The following is a 15,572-nucleotide window of genomic DNA, read 5'->3' on the forward strand; positions in this document are numbered from 1 at the left end:
AAACCTGGGTCCCTGGCACTGTGAGGCAGCAGTGCTCGCCACTGAGCCTTTGCCATTATCATTGTACAGTTTTTGAAAGAGTAAATTGATTAATTCTGTTTCTAATTTAGAGAGGCATCTATGATGAAGCACTTGGTAACTTCTTTAGAAATGTGGATACAAGGTAAGGAATTTAGTTTTGCATGAATCTGTTAAAATTGAAAATATTGTAAAGACCAGAACATTTTCCTACCTTGAAAATTCACAATAAATTTGAAATGATGCTGACTGATGCCATAGTAAAAATGATAATTACAAATAGATCGGCAGTAATATTTTTCTGATGTAATTTTCTTTACTTAATTATTTCAAAAACGATCCCAATCACCTGTTTTATGAATTCATTATTTCGTAGATCTACTAATGGAGATGATACAAATCTTCATAAAGGAAAAATTCGATCTCTTAAAGCTCGGGTAAAGATCTTTACTTATCGTGTACAATTATAACTTGACGTTGAAGTAGTAATTGTCTATTGACTGCAAGCATTTCTTGTTGGAAGATTCACTTTATGCAGGAAAATGATGGGATAAATAGACAAATGAACGTTCTGGCAATGATCTGGTTTACTTTTGTTTTATAGTTTTAAACTTTATATCATCAATTTATTATGGTTTCATGTGTTCTAAATTAGTTTAATGTATGCAACTCATTGGTTCTGATATTAATGTTAATGATATAAATATTAATGTGAAAGTTGAACTTCTGTCAAGTACATATTTTCATCTTTTAGGCAGTACTCATTGACATGGAAGAAGGTGTCGTTAATGAATTACTTCAGGGTCCATTGAGGGACGTTTTTGACAGTAAACAACTTATAACTGACGTATCTGGTTCCGGTAATAATTGGTAAGAAAACCTAATGAATAGATAAATGATGATTAAAGACGATTGGACCCTCCATATCCAGTCAATCTGTTTTGTAAATCCACCAGCTTAGCATTTAACTACATTTGATACACTCCAAATGTTTTTGTCTATATTATGTACATTGTAATTGTTTAAGTTAGTTTTTTTTGGTTGATTGTCAATATTAAATTTATTTCTTAGTTAGATGAACATATTTGTAGTCTTGGCCTTATCTACCATAAAACAATAGTATTCTGATCAGTATTTACCAAACCCTTTCCCACTGTGACTCCAGTTTGAGGCTTGAAAATTGTTAACTGTGAAGTGGCTGGGAGAGGTGCAAATCTGTGAGATTAGAATAACGAGTGTTCTGAGAGCCTGTAAGGAATGATTGAACAGCTGCTCCAACTGGTCCTTACCACTACTATGGGAGAACCTGTTCTAGTTAATTTTTGTAAGTATTATTTAACATATTTAGAGTCCTAGAGATGTGCAGCATGGAAACAGACCCTTTGATCCAACTCATCCATGCCAGCCAAATATCCTAACCTAATCTAGTCCCATTTGCCAGCACCTGACCCATATCTTTCTAAACCCTTCCTATTCATATACCCATCCAGATGCCTTTTAAATGTTGCAATTGTACATTTCATCTGGCAGCTCATTCCATACATGTACCACGCTCTGTATGAGCAAGTTGCCCTTAGGGAAAAGATATAAAATGCACCTCTCACCCTAAACCTATGTCCTCTAGTTCTGGACTCCCCAACCTCCGGGAAAAGACTTTGTCTATTTATCCTATTCATTTCCCCCATGATTTTCTAAGCCTCTAAAAGGTCATCCCTCAGCCTCTGATGCTCCAGGGAAAACAGCCCCAGCCTATTCAGTCTCTCCCTTTGCTCAAATCCTCCAACCCTGGCAACATCCTTGTAAATATTTTCAGAACTCTTCCAAGTTTCACAACATCCTTCCGAAAGGAAGGAGACTAGAATTGCGTACAATATTCCAAAAGTGGTAATCAATATCCTGTACAACTGCACCATGACCTCCCAACTCCTCAACTCAATAATGTGACCAATAAAGGAAAGCATACCAAACACCTTCTTCACTGTCTTATCTGCCTTAGACTCCACTTTCAAGGAACTATGAACCTGCTCTCCAAGGTCTTTTTTGTTCAGAGACACTCCTAGGACCTTACCATTAAGTGCATAAGTCCTGCTCTGATTTGCTTTTCCAAAATGCAGCATTTATCTAAATTAAACTCCATCTGCCTTTTGGTTCATCTGATCAAGAACCCATTGTACTCTGAGGTAACCTTCTTCTCTGCCTATTATACTTCCAATTTTGATGTCATCTGCAAACTTACTAACTATACCTCCTATGTTCACACCCAAATCATTTATATAAATGATGAAAAATAGTGGACCCAGCACCAATCTTGGGCACTCCATTAGTCACAGGCCTCCAGTCTGAAAAACAACCCCCCAACCACCACTCTGTGTCTTCTATCTTCGAGCCAGTTCTGTGTCCAAATGGCTAGTTCTCTCTGTATACCATGAGGTCTAACCTTACTAACCAGTCTCCCATGAGGAACCTTGTCAAACCCCTTACTGAAGTCTATATAGATCACGTCCACTGCTCTACCCTCATCAATCCTCTTTGTTACTTCTTCAAAAAACTCAATCAAGTTTGTGAGACATGATTTTCCATGCATAAAACCATGCTGACTGTCCCTAATCAGTCCTTGCCTTTCCATATACATGTAAATCCTGTCCTTCATGATTCCCTCCAACAATTTGCCCACTATCAATGTCAGGCTTTTGTCCCTTTTTTTTTAACCACCTTTCTTAAAATGTATGGTGCCACGTTAACCAACCTCCAGTCTTCTGGCACCTCACCTGCGACTATTGATGATCCATATATCTCAGCAAGAGGCCCAGCAATCGCTTCCCACAGAGTTCAAGGGTACACCTGATTAGGTCCTGGTGATTTATTCACTTTTCGTGTTTCAAGACATCTAGCACCACCTCCTCTGTAATTTGGCATTTTTCAAGATCTCACTATCAATTTCCCCACATTCTTTATCTTCCATGGCCTTGTCCACAGTAAACACTGATGCAAAATACTCGTTTAGTATCTTCCCCCATCTCCTGCAGCTCCACCCTGAGGCTGCCTTGCTGATCTTTGAGGGACCCTATTCTCTCTCTAGTTCCCCTTTTACTTAACACAGTTCTCCTGACATTCCTGTCTGTTGACCAGGGTTGTCCAATGTTCTTGCATGCGGGTGTGTGGCAGGATGGATTGGGTGCACATTTTAGCATTTCTTTCCCCTGCCTTTCATTTGCAAAAAATGAAATTTGCTCCAGCAGTAATCCTGAATCTCAGTGACAGAAAATGCAAAGAATGAACTCATTAACTTAAACGACAAATGTAAAGCAGCAGAACTAACTCAGGAAAAACATTATTTTGCATTTTTGGTTAAGTATAATTTGAAAGGCGATGGATTAGGCTGAAGGTCTTGATAGCCAGGGAAGTGGAGAGGCCTCGGGTCCCTCACAAACCTTGCATGCTCACCTGTTCTGTAGACCTCATGAAGTGTCATGGCATCTGGTCAAACATGAGCAAGGAAACCTTCTGCTGATTACTGTATACTGCCCTTGCTAAGCTGGTGAATTAATATTCCTCTGTATTGAACAACACTTGGAGGAAGAACTAAGGATGTCAAGGAATATACGGGTAAAAAATGAGGTCTGCAAATGCTGGAGATCACAGCTGAAAATGTGTTGCTGGTTAAAGCCCAGCAGGTTAGGCAGCATCCAAGGAACAGGAAATTCGACGTTTCGGGCATAAGCCCTTCATCAGGAATGAGTCATTCCTGATGAAAGGCTTATGCCCGAAACGTCGAATTTCCTGTTCCTTGGATGCTGCCTAACCTGCTGTGCTTTAACCAGCAACACATTTTCAGATGTCAAGGAATATACTCTGGGTGAAAGATTAATGTACTCTGTACAATGTACAAAACATACCCTGGGTGGGGGATTACAACATCCAACACGTGGCTTAGCCGCACTGGTACTAACTGAGCTGGTCGGGTCCTAAAGGACATTGCTAGACTAATTGGGTTTGTGGCAGGTGGTGTGGGAAAAACATGACCTTATCCTCATCAATCTGCCTGTTACTGATGCTTCTATCTATGACAGCATTGGTAAGAGAGACCACCGCATTGTCCTTGTAGAGACAAAGTCCAGTCTTAACATTAAAAATACATGACAGTGCCACAAAAACTATCACCCTGTTCAATGAACAGATTTAACAACTGAAGATTGGACGTGGGCTATTAGCAACAAAATCCAATCCATCACAATCTACAACCTCGTGACCCACTGTATTCCCATTCTACCAATACCACCAAACCAGGGGATTAGCCTTAGATCAGTGAAACCAGCAGAAAGAAATGCCAAGAACAACACTGGGCATAGCCAAAAATAAGGTGTCAACCTGGTGAAGCTACAAAATAGGACTACTTGCATGCCAAACATCATTAGTAGCAAGTGAGAGACAGAGCTAAGCAATTCCACAACTTTTAAGCTCTGCTGCCCTGCCACAGCTGGTTGTGAATGTTTTTAGATAATTAAATAACTCAGTGGAGGAGGACGCTCTGTTAGCATCCCCATTCTCAATAATAAGAGAGCACGTCAGTACAAAAGATAAAGCTGAGGCATTCACACCAGTCTTCAGTCAGAAGTGCTGAATGCATAATCTATCTGTACCTCATCCACTGGTCACCAGCATCATACATCTATCTTCAGCCAATTTGATTTACTCCATGTGATTTTATGAAATGTTTGGAGCCATTGGATGCTGCAAAGACTATTGGCACTAACAACATTCTGACAATAGTACTGAAGACTTGAGCAACAGAACATGTGGCACCCTTAGCCAAGCTTTTCCAATACCAGCTACAACACTCATCTCTATCTGACCATGTAAACATTGACTATGTATGTTCCCTATACACAAAACATGACAAATCCAACCTAGCCAATTACTGCCCTATCAGTCCACTCTCAATTTTCAGTAAAGCGATGGAAGGTGCTATCGATCAGTATCTGCTGAGCAATAACCCAGTTTGGGTTCTGCCATGATCGCTCAGCTTCTGACCTCTTTACAGCCTTGGTTCAAACAGGAACAGAAGAGATGAGGTGAAAGTGACTACGCTTGACATTGAGGCCAATTTGACTGAGTGTGGTATTAGCAAAACTGGAAACAATGTGAATAAGGGTAAAGCGAACTGCCAATTTGAGTCAGACCTGACAGAAAGGAAGATTTTCGTGGTGATTGGAGATCAATCATCTCAGCTGTAAGGCATCTCTGTATGTATTCCTTAGTGTACTGTCCTTGCCCAAACATCTTCGGCTGCTTCATCACAGAGAGTCAGTCAGCATCCATGGAGTGAGCGAGCACAAGCTAACATTTCAAGTCTAGATGACTCCTCATCAACGCTAACTACTGTCCTTTGACACCCAATGGTAGGACCATCACCACATCTCCCTACTACCATTGGTTACCATTGGTGGTTACCATTGAGCAGAAACTGAACTGGATTCATCATATCAGTACTGTGGCTACAAGAACAGGTCAGGGGCTCAGACATTTGTAGAATATAACTCTCCTCCTGACTACCTAAAGCCTGTCAATGTCTATATCTCACAAGGCAGGAACGTGATGAAATGCTCACCACTTGCCTGGATGAATGCAGCTTCAACAGCCCTTAAGAAGTTTGAACCCATCCAGAACAAAGCAATCTACTTGATGGCATCACATCCACAAATTACTATTCCCTCCACCACTGACTCTCAGTGCTGACAGCCTGTATGATCCACGAGAGGCACTATGACAATTTACCAAAGATCCTTAGACATGACCACTTCCATCTGAAAGGAAAAGGGCAGCAGTTTCATGGGAACACCACCATCTCCAAGTTTCCCTTAAAGTCATACACCATTCTGACTTGCAAATACATCACTCTTCCTTCGGTGTTATAAAATCATGGAGATGTACAGTATGAAAACATACCCTTTGGTCCAACTCATCCATGCTGACCAGATATCCTAAATTAATCTATTCCCATTTGCTAGCATTTGACCCATATCCCTCTAAACCCCTCCTGTTTATATACCCATCCAATGCCTTGTAAATGTTGTAATTGTACCAGCTTCCATCACTTCCTGTGACAGTTCATTCTATGCATGGGTCACCCTCTGTGTGAAAATGTTGCCCCTTAGGACCCTTTTAACTCTTTCCTCTGAACCTTAAACCTTGGCTGCTAAGTTTTAGACTCCCATATCCTGGGGTGAAAGATCTTGGCTATTCACCTTATCCACATCCCTCATGCCTTTATAAACTTATAAAGTTGCCCATCTGCCTCTGACGTTGAAAACTGGGGTGCTGGAAAAACACAGCAGGCCAGGCAGCATCCGAGGAGTTGGAGAATCAACGTTTCGGGCATAAGCCCTTCTTCAGGATTCCTGAAGAAGGGCTTATGCCCAAAACGTCGATTCTCCTGCTCCTCGGATGCTGCCTGGCCTGCTGTGTTTTTCCAGCACCACATTTTTCAACACTGGTCTCCAGCATCTGCAGTCCTCACTTTTTCCCATCTGCCTGTGATGCTCCAGGGAAAATAGCCTCAGCCTATTCAGCCTCTCCCTATATCTCAAACCCTCCTTGTGAATCTTTTCAGAACCCTTTCAAATTTCAAAACATCTTTCCTAAAGCAAGGAGACCAGAATTGAATGCAATATTCCAAAAGGATTGGGACAAAATCCTGGAATTCACTCCTTAAGGGCATTGTGGGTCAACCTACAGCACATGGACTACAGCAGTTCAAGAAGGCAGCTTACCAACACCTTCTCAAGGGCAACTAGAGATGGGGAATGAAGGCTGTCTTAGCTAATAACATTCAGACCCCACAAATAAATAACAAGTAAAAGTGACTGAAGTGCGAAAGATAAGTGAGTATGCAAGGTGAGTGAGAGACAGTGGGTGAGTGTGCAAGGACAATGGAGTACAGAAAGGTAGTGAGCAATGGGTTGAAAAAGTGAGTGTGGGTCGGGGGTGAGTGAGTGTGCAATATAAGTGAGAAACAGAGGACAGGTGAGTGTAAGGTGAGTGAATGTGCACAGGTCATGGGTGAGAGGCAGAAGACTCTAGTTTGCAAGGTGAGTGAGTAAAGGACTGTGTGCGTGTGTAATCATTCACGAATTGGATGTGGGCACCACACTGGCAACATCCTTGTAAATCTTTTCTGAACCCTTTTAAGTTTCACAACATCTTTCCAATAGGAAGGAGACCAGAATTGCATGCAACATTCCAACCGTGGCTTTACCAATGAACTGTACAGCAGTAACGTGACCTCCCAACTCCTTTACTCAATACTATCAACAATAAAGGAAAGCATACCAAGTGCCTTCTTCACTATCGTATCTACCTGCGACTCCACTTTCCAGGAGCTATGAACCTGTATTCCGAACACTCTTTGTTCAGCAACACTCCCTAGGACTTTATCATTAAGTATATAAGTCCTGCTAAGATTTGCTTTCCCAAAAGTTAAAACATTAAAAGAAAGGTTTAGAATATGAAACTTTGAAGTTAATTATTCTAGTTAATATTTCTGAAAGAACTGGATAGAAATGGAATCAATAGCTATTAAGATTTCATTTCCGGTCTCAATAAATATTTGTGTGTTACATTGATTCCTTCATTGCCAGGAGCATGGAAACATCAGCCCTAAAGAGAGTTAGTAAATAATGTACACAGAGTAATGATGTTCATGGAACACTTTCTGAATTAATTTTTGAATTAAAATCTGACAAACTTGGAAAACAATTATGTTTTAGTAGTGTACGTAGTTCTGTCACTTCATGTGTACTTTCTGATTAATTTTTTTCCTCAGGGCTGTTGGAAATAGACAATATGGTTGCCAGTACCGTGATCGTATTCTAGACGTAATCCGAAAAACAGCTGAACACTGTGATTGTTTACAGTGCTTTTTTTTAATTCACTCAATGGGTGGAGGTGAGTACTATCTCTGTGCAAAGCCTTCTCAAGACACTGCCAATTCCTATTTTGAATTTGTTAGAAACTAGAAGTAAATTATTAATTTTGAACTATCCAATTTTGCTTAAAAAGTCAAGTGGTTAGAGGGAACATTTCCATGTTTGACTATATATAATGAAATAAATGTTCTCAACCTACTCAACAAATACAAGATGTTGGAACAAGAGTTGGGTGTTAATCCCTCCATGCTGTTCTACCATTCAGTTAAATCGTGGCTGTTCTATACTAATAACTTCATTTAGTTGCCTTTGTTCTGTTTCACCTGATAATCTATATGAAAAAAATGCACATATCTACTTAAGGAAGTATCAATTAATGCAGCATCTTTGGCCTTTTGGAAGTGCAGATTTCAGGGGAAGGATTTGAAGAGTGAAATGAGCTTACTTAAAATCCAGTTGATCCTGATAATATACCAGAAAGTGTTTGTCATGGGCAGGCAGGTGGGAGTGGAAATCCTATTATTTCCCCTTTTAATATTTAAAAAGGCATGAATGAAGAGAATATTATTTTAGAAGGTTCCTTTGCCAATTGGGAGCTATATTGCAAGCCGCCCAATTCAAGAAGACATCACTCCTTCATTCCTACATGCATGTATTATAAACCTCACTCCCTCAAATCTTAAAATACCCAGACTTCCTTACCCCAGATTTCATTGGATTTCCTTCATGAACCTGCATGTAGTGCTCACGGTAGAGCTTTGATGATTCTGGAGCTGCCAACCAATCAGATTAGCTGACAGCTCTAGACGTTTTCAAACAATAAGGCACAGAACTCCCACGCTTTATCACTGCAGCCCACCCACAATGCATTATGACCCAGAGGATAACTTTTCATTGGCCTGAACTTCCCTCGGGGGCATGGGGCTGCATTTCACCTGAAATCAGATTTCTTTTGAGTTTCTTCAAGGATTTCTCTCCATGAGCCCTAAAATGATTTCTCTTGCTATTCTTTAAAACTCTTCTTGGTAGCTATGCACCGTGCCCCTATGGCATCCCGTTCATTTTATCTTCTGTCTTGCCAAAGGCAAATGTACTTGCCACTGCTGGGCCTCTTGAGATTCACAGGGCCAGGATCATCTCGAAAATGCAGTTGTGCACCAGCTCAAGCAAAGTTAGCCCAGAGCTGCCCTGCATGAGTGCTTTGTCATAAAAAGTACCCAGAAATGACAGACAGAGGCAAGCTTGTTCTCCAATTTGCCAACAGGGACTTGGAGGTCCTGGTGAATGGATTGTTGCAGGTGAGGATCATCCTTTTTTCTTTTCGAACCAACTGAGAAGATAATGGCTCCAGACCCTGGGAGCTTAATCCGCAGTTACCACCACAGTCAGTGAGGTGTCAGCAGTGCAGACTAACGTGTAACAATACTACAACAAAGTCAATGAACTTTCCTAGTCCACGAGGGTAAGTCCCACCTCTGCTACCTCACTCATTTTATCTCTGCCACTGCACCTACCACCCACTGAAGCTCATGGCCTACCACTGTGACAATAGCATGCAACATCATTGCTCACTCACTCTCACCAACCCCAGTCACATCCCGACTACTAACTCTGCATGGTTTTGAGCTGCTGATGCATGCACTCGCTCAGGTCACCTCACCAATGTTTCTTTACGTGTATCAGCGCTAACAGCAATGCCAGCCCCTTTTGTCTCACTCAATCCTCCCTTTGTCTCTTTTCAGGCCCACAACAGGCCAGACTGGGCCATGCTGAGTGGTGAGATGCCCTATATTTGCCTCTCCATTTACAAAAAGAGAATCCTTGCACTGCCTAGCTCTGACTATGACAGTTCATGTGTGATACTAAAGCCTCAATGTCCTTGCAGCCAAATAAGAACTATTATCCATTACAATGCTGCTATCCCATGAGATTACCATCACTGTCAATGTACTCTTAACATGCCCGAAGTTTTGCCACTTTTTTTGCAATACCTGCAAATTTGAGCAGTACCCACCTGCAAGAGGACAGCCCCACAGGTCATCTCCTCATCATCTCTGATGAAGAAGCTACAAATCCTTCAGAGGATGCACCACCAAGGCACCCTCTACTGCCTCAGATATTTAACCTCTGGTGAATAGTTTAGCTAGGTTAGAGCTGGGAGCACATGCTGGTGAGCACATCACTGCCACATCTCAGCTGCTGATTGAGGAAGAAAAGTCCCAAATTGCTAGCTCTCCTATGACTGCCAGATGTCAGACACCTCTTCAGCATTGGGCATAGGGAAGGCAATTAGTGACATGGGCGCAAGCTGAGGCAGGAAAAGCTGATCCGTTTGTCAAAGTCACTGGGCAAACTGGCTCAGGTTCTAAGTCACTGAGACACCTCCGATTTTGGTACCCTGCTGCCTTTTAGTATGTGAGCACCTTGGTGCTTTCATAGACCTGTTGGCATCTGCAGTGGAGAGCCAGGTACAGCACACTCTGAATATAAACACAGATCTGTTGTCCATTGCTCTAGCCATTGGCACCAACAGCAAGATGATGAGGTACTGTACCTTCACTTCAGATACTGCTTTCCCACAAAGAGACAGGGCGGTGTCTGTTGGCACTGAGCTGGAGAAGGAGCGCACAGGGCACCATGGAGTCTCCTCTCAGGACAGTGTTCTTGGCTCTTGAGCTGCAACTATCCCTAGGGTCACCTGCCCAAAACTACAAGTGTGACAGGCTCCGCTGTAGAGCAGACTCCATCCACCCAAGCTTCAGAGCTTGAGACTATACAGAGACATAATGGAAGGCAATGGAAGATGAATGTCTTCTCAGGGCACGCTGGTGAAATTTCATTGTAAATACATCCTTATATTTGTAAATCAGGGACAAAACCAAAGACGCACTCAACCCAAAACGTTAACTCTGATTTTTCTCCACAGATACTGCCAGACCTGCTGAGTTTATCCTGCAATTTCTGTTTTTGTCTCTGATTTACAACATCCACAATTCTTTTGATTTTTACTCACGTTTGTAAATATGGATTGACTTTTCATGAGCTGCTTGAGCTCATGTAACTACAAGAAAGAAAGCACAGTTTAGCTATCAGATGTTTCATGGTCCAAGGTGTGAAATGAACGGGCTATGGGACTCTGGATGGTGATTAATATGTTGATAATTAAGGTGAATCTTTCCAGGTTACAATACATTGCATGTGCATCCCGGCAATCCAGTGGGAGTGATTTATGATGTTGCAGGAATTAGTCAAGAGCTTGGAGCCAGGATTTGTACTCCACACAGTAAATCAATACCTAAGGTTCACATACAGTATTGTGTGAACACAAGCCTTTCACCTATATTATGTGGGCATCTACTTACTGCTATTGATCTTTGAAGGGTTTCGCATCTCACAAAAGTGAAGATTGTTGCCTCACAAAATTAAATAATTGCCCTGCCCACTCCGGACATGTTGGCAGGCACTTTCAGGTCTATTGTACAATTGTTGTCCTATCGGTATCCAGAATGCTGTCCACAATCCCAACAATATAGTTTCCTGGTCTCCACGCCACCGCAGTGGCTTGTGATAACCCTACCTTATTTGACAATTGCTCACGTCCTTGACTGAGTTGGATAGACATTTCCAATTGATGACTTTCTGTGCAGTTTCCCTGACTAGTTACCATGAACCTACAGGGCTGACCGTAGCCCATTCGCCAGACAATAATGACACAGATCCCTCACCCAAACTGCCAGAAGCAATCAACTGACTGTTCAAGCCACTGGATTGATGGCAGGCATGCCCCTTGACTAATTGTTCTAGCATTTCCTGACTAAAGGTTGTCTCATTTGACCGAGGACTACTTCCCTCAAAGTTTGAGACATGGTCATTTGGTTGAAGCTTACCAGTTTGTTTGCTGCATGTTTGGCAGACACTAGATGTTGCCATGAGATTGATGTAGCATGATAGTGACGTATAGTAACATCTCCACCCCATTGATTAATGACTGCTGCCAGGCATGACAAGTTGTCAGCCTTTATGTTTGTGCCAACAAGCAAGGCAAAACATAAGTACCTTGAGTTCTGATTGAGGGAGAAAGCGCAAGTAGGGAAGGCAAGGCAGAGATGCTGTAGACTTGGAAGTAGACACAAAGTTATCAGGTTCTGAGAGCAGAAAGCTGTCGAATTATACAGCATGGAAACAGACCCTTCAGTCCAACCAGTTCATGTTGACTATGTTCCCAAACTAAACTAGTCCCACTTGCCTGCAGATGGCCCATATCCCTCCAAATCTTTCCCATCCATGTAGTTATCCAAATGTCTTTTAAACATTTTAACTGTGCCCCTCATGACTTTATAAATCTCTATAAGGTCACCCCTCTACCTCCTATGTTCCAGTGAAAAAAAGTCCCAGCCTATCCAGACTCTCCTTGTAACTCAAACCCTCCATTCCCGGCAACATCCTGGGAAATCTTTTCTGAACTCACTTTTCTGAAGTTTAATAATATCTTTCCTCAAACAGGGTGACCAGAAATGTTGTACATAGTACTCCAGAAGAGGCCTCACCAATGCCCTGTACGATGTCAACATAACCTCCCAACTCGTATACTGAAAGGTCTGAGCAATGAAAACAAGCATGCTAAACACCTTCTTAAGTACCCTGTTTAACCTGTGACTCAATTTTCAAAGAATTCTGGACCTGACTCCTAGGTCTCTGTTCTACAATACTAGCCAAGGCCCTACCATTAAATTATATTAGTCCTGCCCTTGTTTTTTTTAACAATATTCAATACCTCAAGTTTATCCAAATTTAACGTCATTTGCTAACCTCAGCCCATTGACCCAATTGATCAGGATCTCTTTGTAATCTTGGATAACCATCTTCACTGTCCATTATAACACCAACTTTGGTGTCTTCTGCAAATGTACCAGTCATGCTTCATATATTCTCTTCGAAATCATTTGTATAAATAACAATCAATAGTGTACCCAGTACCGATCCCTGTGGAACACCGCTGGTCACAGGCCTCTAGTTTAAAAAAAACCTTCCACTCCCACCCTTTGTTTCGTGCCAGCAAGCCAATTTTGTATCCAATTGGCAAGCACACCCTGAATCCCATGTCATAGAGTCCTAGAGATGCACAGCATGGAAACAGATCCTTCGGTCCATATCATCTATGCAGACCAGATATCCCAACCTAATCTAGTCACGTTTGCCAGCACTTGGCCCATATCCTTCTCAACCCTTCCTATCCAGATACCTTTTAAATGTTGCAATTGTACTGGCCTCCACCACTTCTTCTGACAGCTCATTCCATACACTTACCACTTTCTGGGTGAAAGAGTTGCCCCTTAGGTGTCTTTTATATCTTTCCCCTCTCACCCTAAACGTATGCCGTGTTCTGGACTGCCCACTCCAGGGGAAAGACCTTGCCTATTTATCCTGTCCATGCCCCTCATGATTTTATAAACCTCCATGAGGTTACCCCACAACCTTTGACACTCCTGAGAAACCAGCCCCAGCCAGTTCAACCTGGTGTCTTGTGACTTCTAACATGCTTCCTCAGTATTCAAGTGCCCAAACATTTCAGGTGAAGCTATGTTTCACCTACACTTCACACAATCTAGTCTATTGCATTTGCTACTCACAATGTGATCTCTTCTACATTGGGCAAATTAAGCGTAAACTAGGTGACCACTTTGCTGAACACTTGCACTTCAACAGACCACCTTCTTTCATTGCCAACATCTATGTCTTAGGCTTGCTGCTGTGCTCCAGCAAAACTCAGCATGAGCTGGAAGAACGGCACCTCATTTTCCACTGGGGGACCCTGTAGCTTTCCAGACTCAATACTTTAAGGCTGGAGCTCTCCCATGTCCTTGCCGCAGGCCTTGTTTTTACATAGTCTGCTATTCCACACAACTCATTTTCAGCCACTAACAATCACCATTAATAGCTATTTGTGTGATCAAACTTTACTAATTAGTCTACCAAGCGGAACCTGGCTTTACTAACATCCAATTAACCAACAATTACCAGCTCTACCATCATCTACTTTTTTTATTACTTGCTCAAAAAAACTCAAATCAAGTTTGTGAAACACAATTTCCCTCGCACAAAACCATGCGTACTATACCTAATCAATCCTTGCCTCTCCGAATGCATGTAAATCCTATCGTTCAGAATGACCTCCCACAACTTATCCATCACTAATATCGGACTTGCTAGTCTATAGTTCTCAGGCTTTTCTTTACAGCCTTCCTTAAATAAAGGTACAACATTAGCCACCCTCCAGTCCTCTGGCATCTCACTCATGGCTGCAGGTGATACAAATATCTGTGCGAGGGTCCCAACAATTTCTGCCCCCAAATTCCCACAACGTCCTGGGATACACTTGATCAGGTTCTGGAGATTTTATCTACTATGATGTTCTCTTATGTAATGTGAACTGTGTTCAACATAGCAGTATTTATTTCCTCTGAGTTCTCTAGACTCCATTTCCTTCTCCACAGTAAAACTGACATGACATATTCATTTAATATCTCTCCAATTTCCTAACCTTCAACACAAAGACAACCTCACTGATCTTTAAGGGGCTCTACTCTCTCTAGTTGCTCTCGTGCTCTTAATGTACTTGTTAAATCTCTTTGGATTATCCTTAACCTTATCTATCAAAGATATCTTGTATCTCCTGTCTGCCTTCCTGATTTCATTCCTAAGAATGCCCGTACACTCTCTATACTGTTCAAGCGATTCATTTGATTTCAGCTGTCTATATGTAATATATGACTCATTTTTACTTTTGACTAGAACCTCAATATGTTTAGTCATCCATTGTTCCCTAATCTTACCAGCATAATCTTTCTAACGTGAACATAATGGCTCTGACCTTTCACACTTTTGAAAGCCTTCCACTTGTCATTCATTCTTTTACCTTCTAACCCTCGACTCCAATCCACTTCTGCAAGTTCTTGTCTCATATCATTAAAATTTGCCTTACTGCAATTAGAACTTTAGTTTTTATGGAAGGTTTATCCTTTTCTGTTATTATTTTGAAACTAATAGAATTATAATCACTTGTCCCAAAGTGTTCACCTGCTAGCATTTCAATCACTTGCCCCGCCTTATTTCCCAAGAGAAGATCGTTTTGCGCCTGTTCTACAAGGAACATTTATATATTGATAAAGAAAATTTTCTTGAATACATTTAATAAATTCCTCACCATCCAAACCTTTAACACTGACACTCCCTGTTAAAGTTCAGAAAATTAAAAGCTCGTATTTATGTTTATAAAATTATAACCCTATTAGTCTTACATTTATTCAGATCTGTCTGTATATTTGCTCTTCAATTTTCCTCTAACTATTGTGGGGGCCTATAATACAATCCCATCAAGGTGATCATCCCTTACTTAATTCTAATATCATCCCATATATTTTCACTGGATGATCCCTCAGAAATATCCTCTCTAATTACAGTAGTAATGTTCTATTTAAACAAAAACTTCATTCACCCTCCTCTCAATCCTTCCTGTAGCAGCTAAAACCTGGTTCATTGAGCTGTCAGTCCTGTCCTCCCCCCCGCGGCGAAGTTTCTGTAACAGCTATGGCATCCTAGTCCCATGTTTTGATACATGCCCTGACTTCA

At 41.5% G+C, this 15,572-nt stretch overlaps 1 protein-coding gene across 2 annotated transcripts in view; it reads left to right on the top strand.

Moving 5' to 3' along the window:
* The window catches only part of tube1 (tubulin, epsilon 1), a 43,373-nt gene that overhangs the window by 10,448 nt on the left and 17,353 nt on the right, over positions 1-15,572 (top strand). For both annotated transcript variants that reach the window (XR_009640962.1, XM_060821118.1), the window contains exons 3-6: positions 111-163; positions 395-455; positions 773-888; positions 7,841-7,962. Coding sequence is in view for 1 of the 2 variants with exons in the window: in XM_060821118.1 (XP_060677101.1) it covers positions 111-163; positions 395-455; positions 773-888; positions 7,841-7,962 (352 nt within the window). In the remaining variant the exon portion in view is untranslated. The remainder of the gene's footprint in view (positions 1-110; positions 164-394; positions 456-772; positions 889-7,840; positions 7,963-15,572) is intronic.

This window comes from Hemiscyllium ocellatum, chromosome 3 (assembly GCF_020745735.1).
Source record: "Hemiscyllium ocellatum isolate sHemOce1 chromosome 3, sHemOce1.pat.X.cur, whole genome shotgun sequence".
NCBI lineage: Eukaryota > Metazoa > Chordata > Chondrichthyes > Orectolobiformes > Hemiscylliidae > Hemiscyllium > Hemiscyllium ocellatum.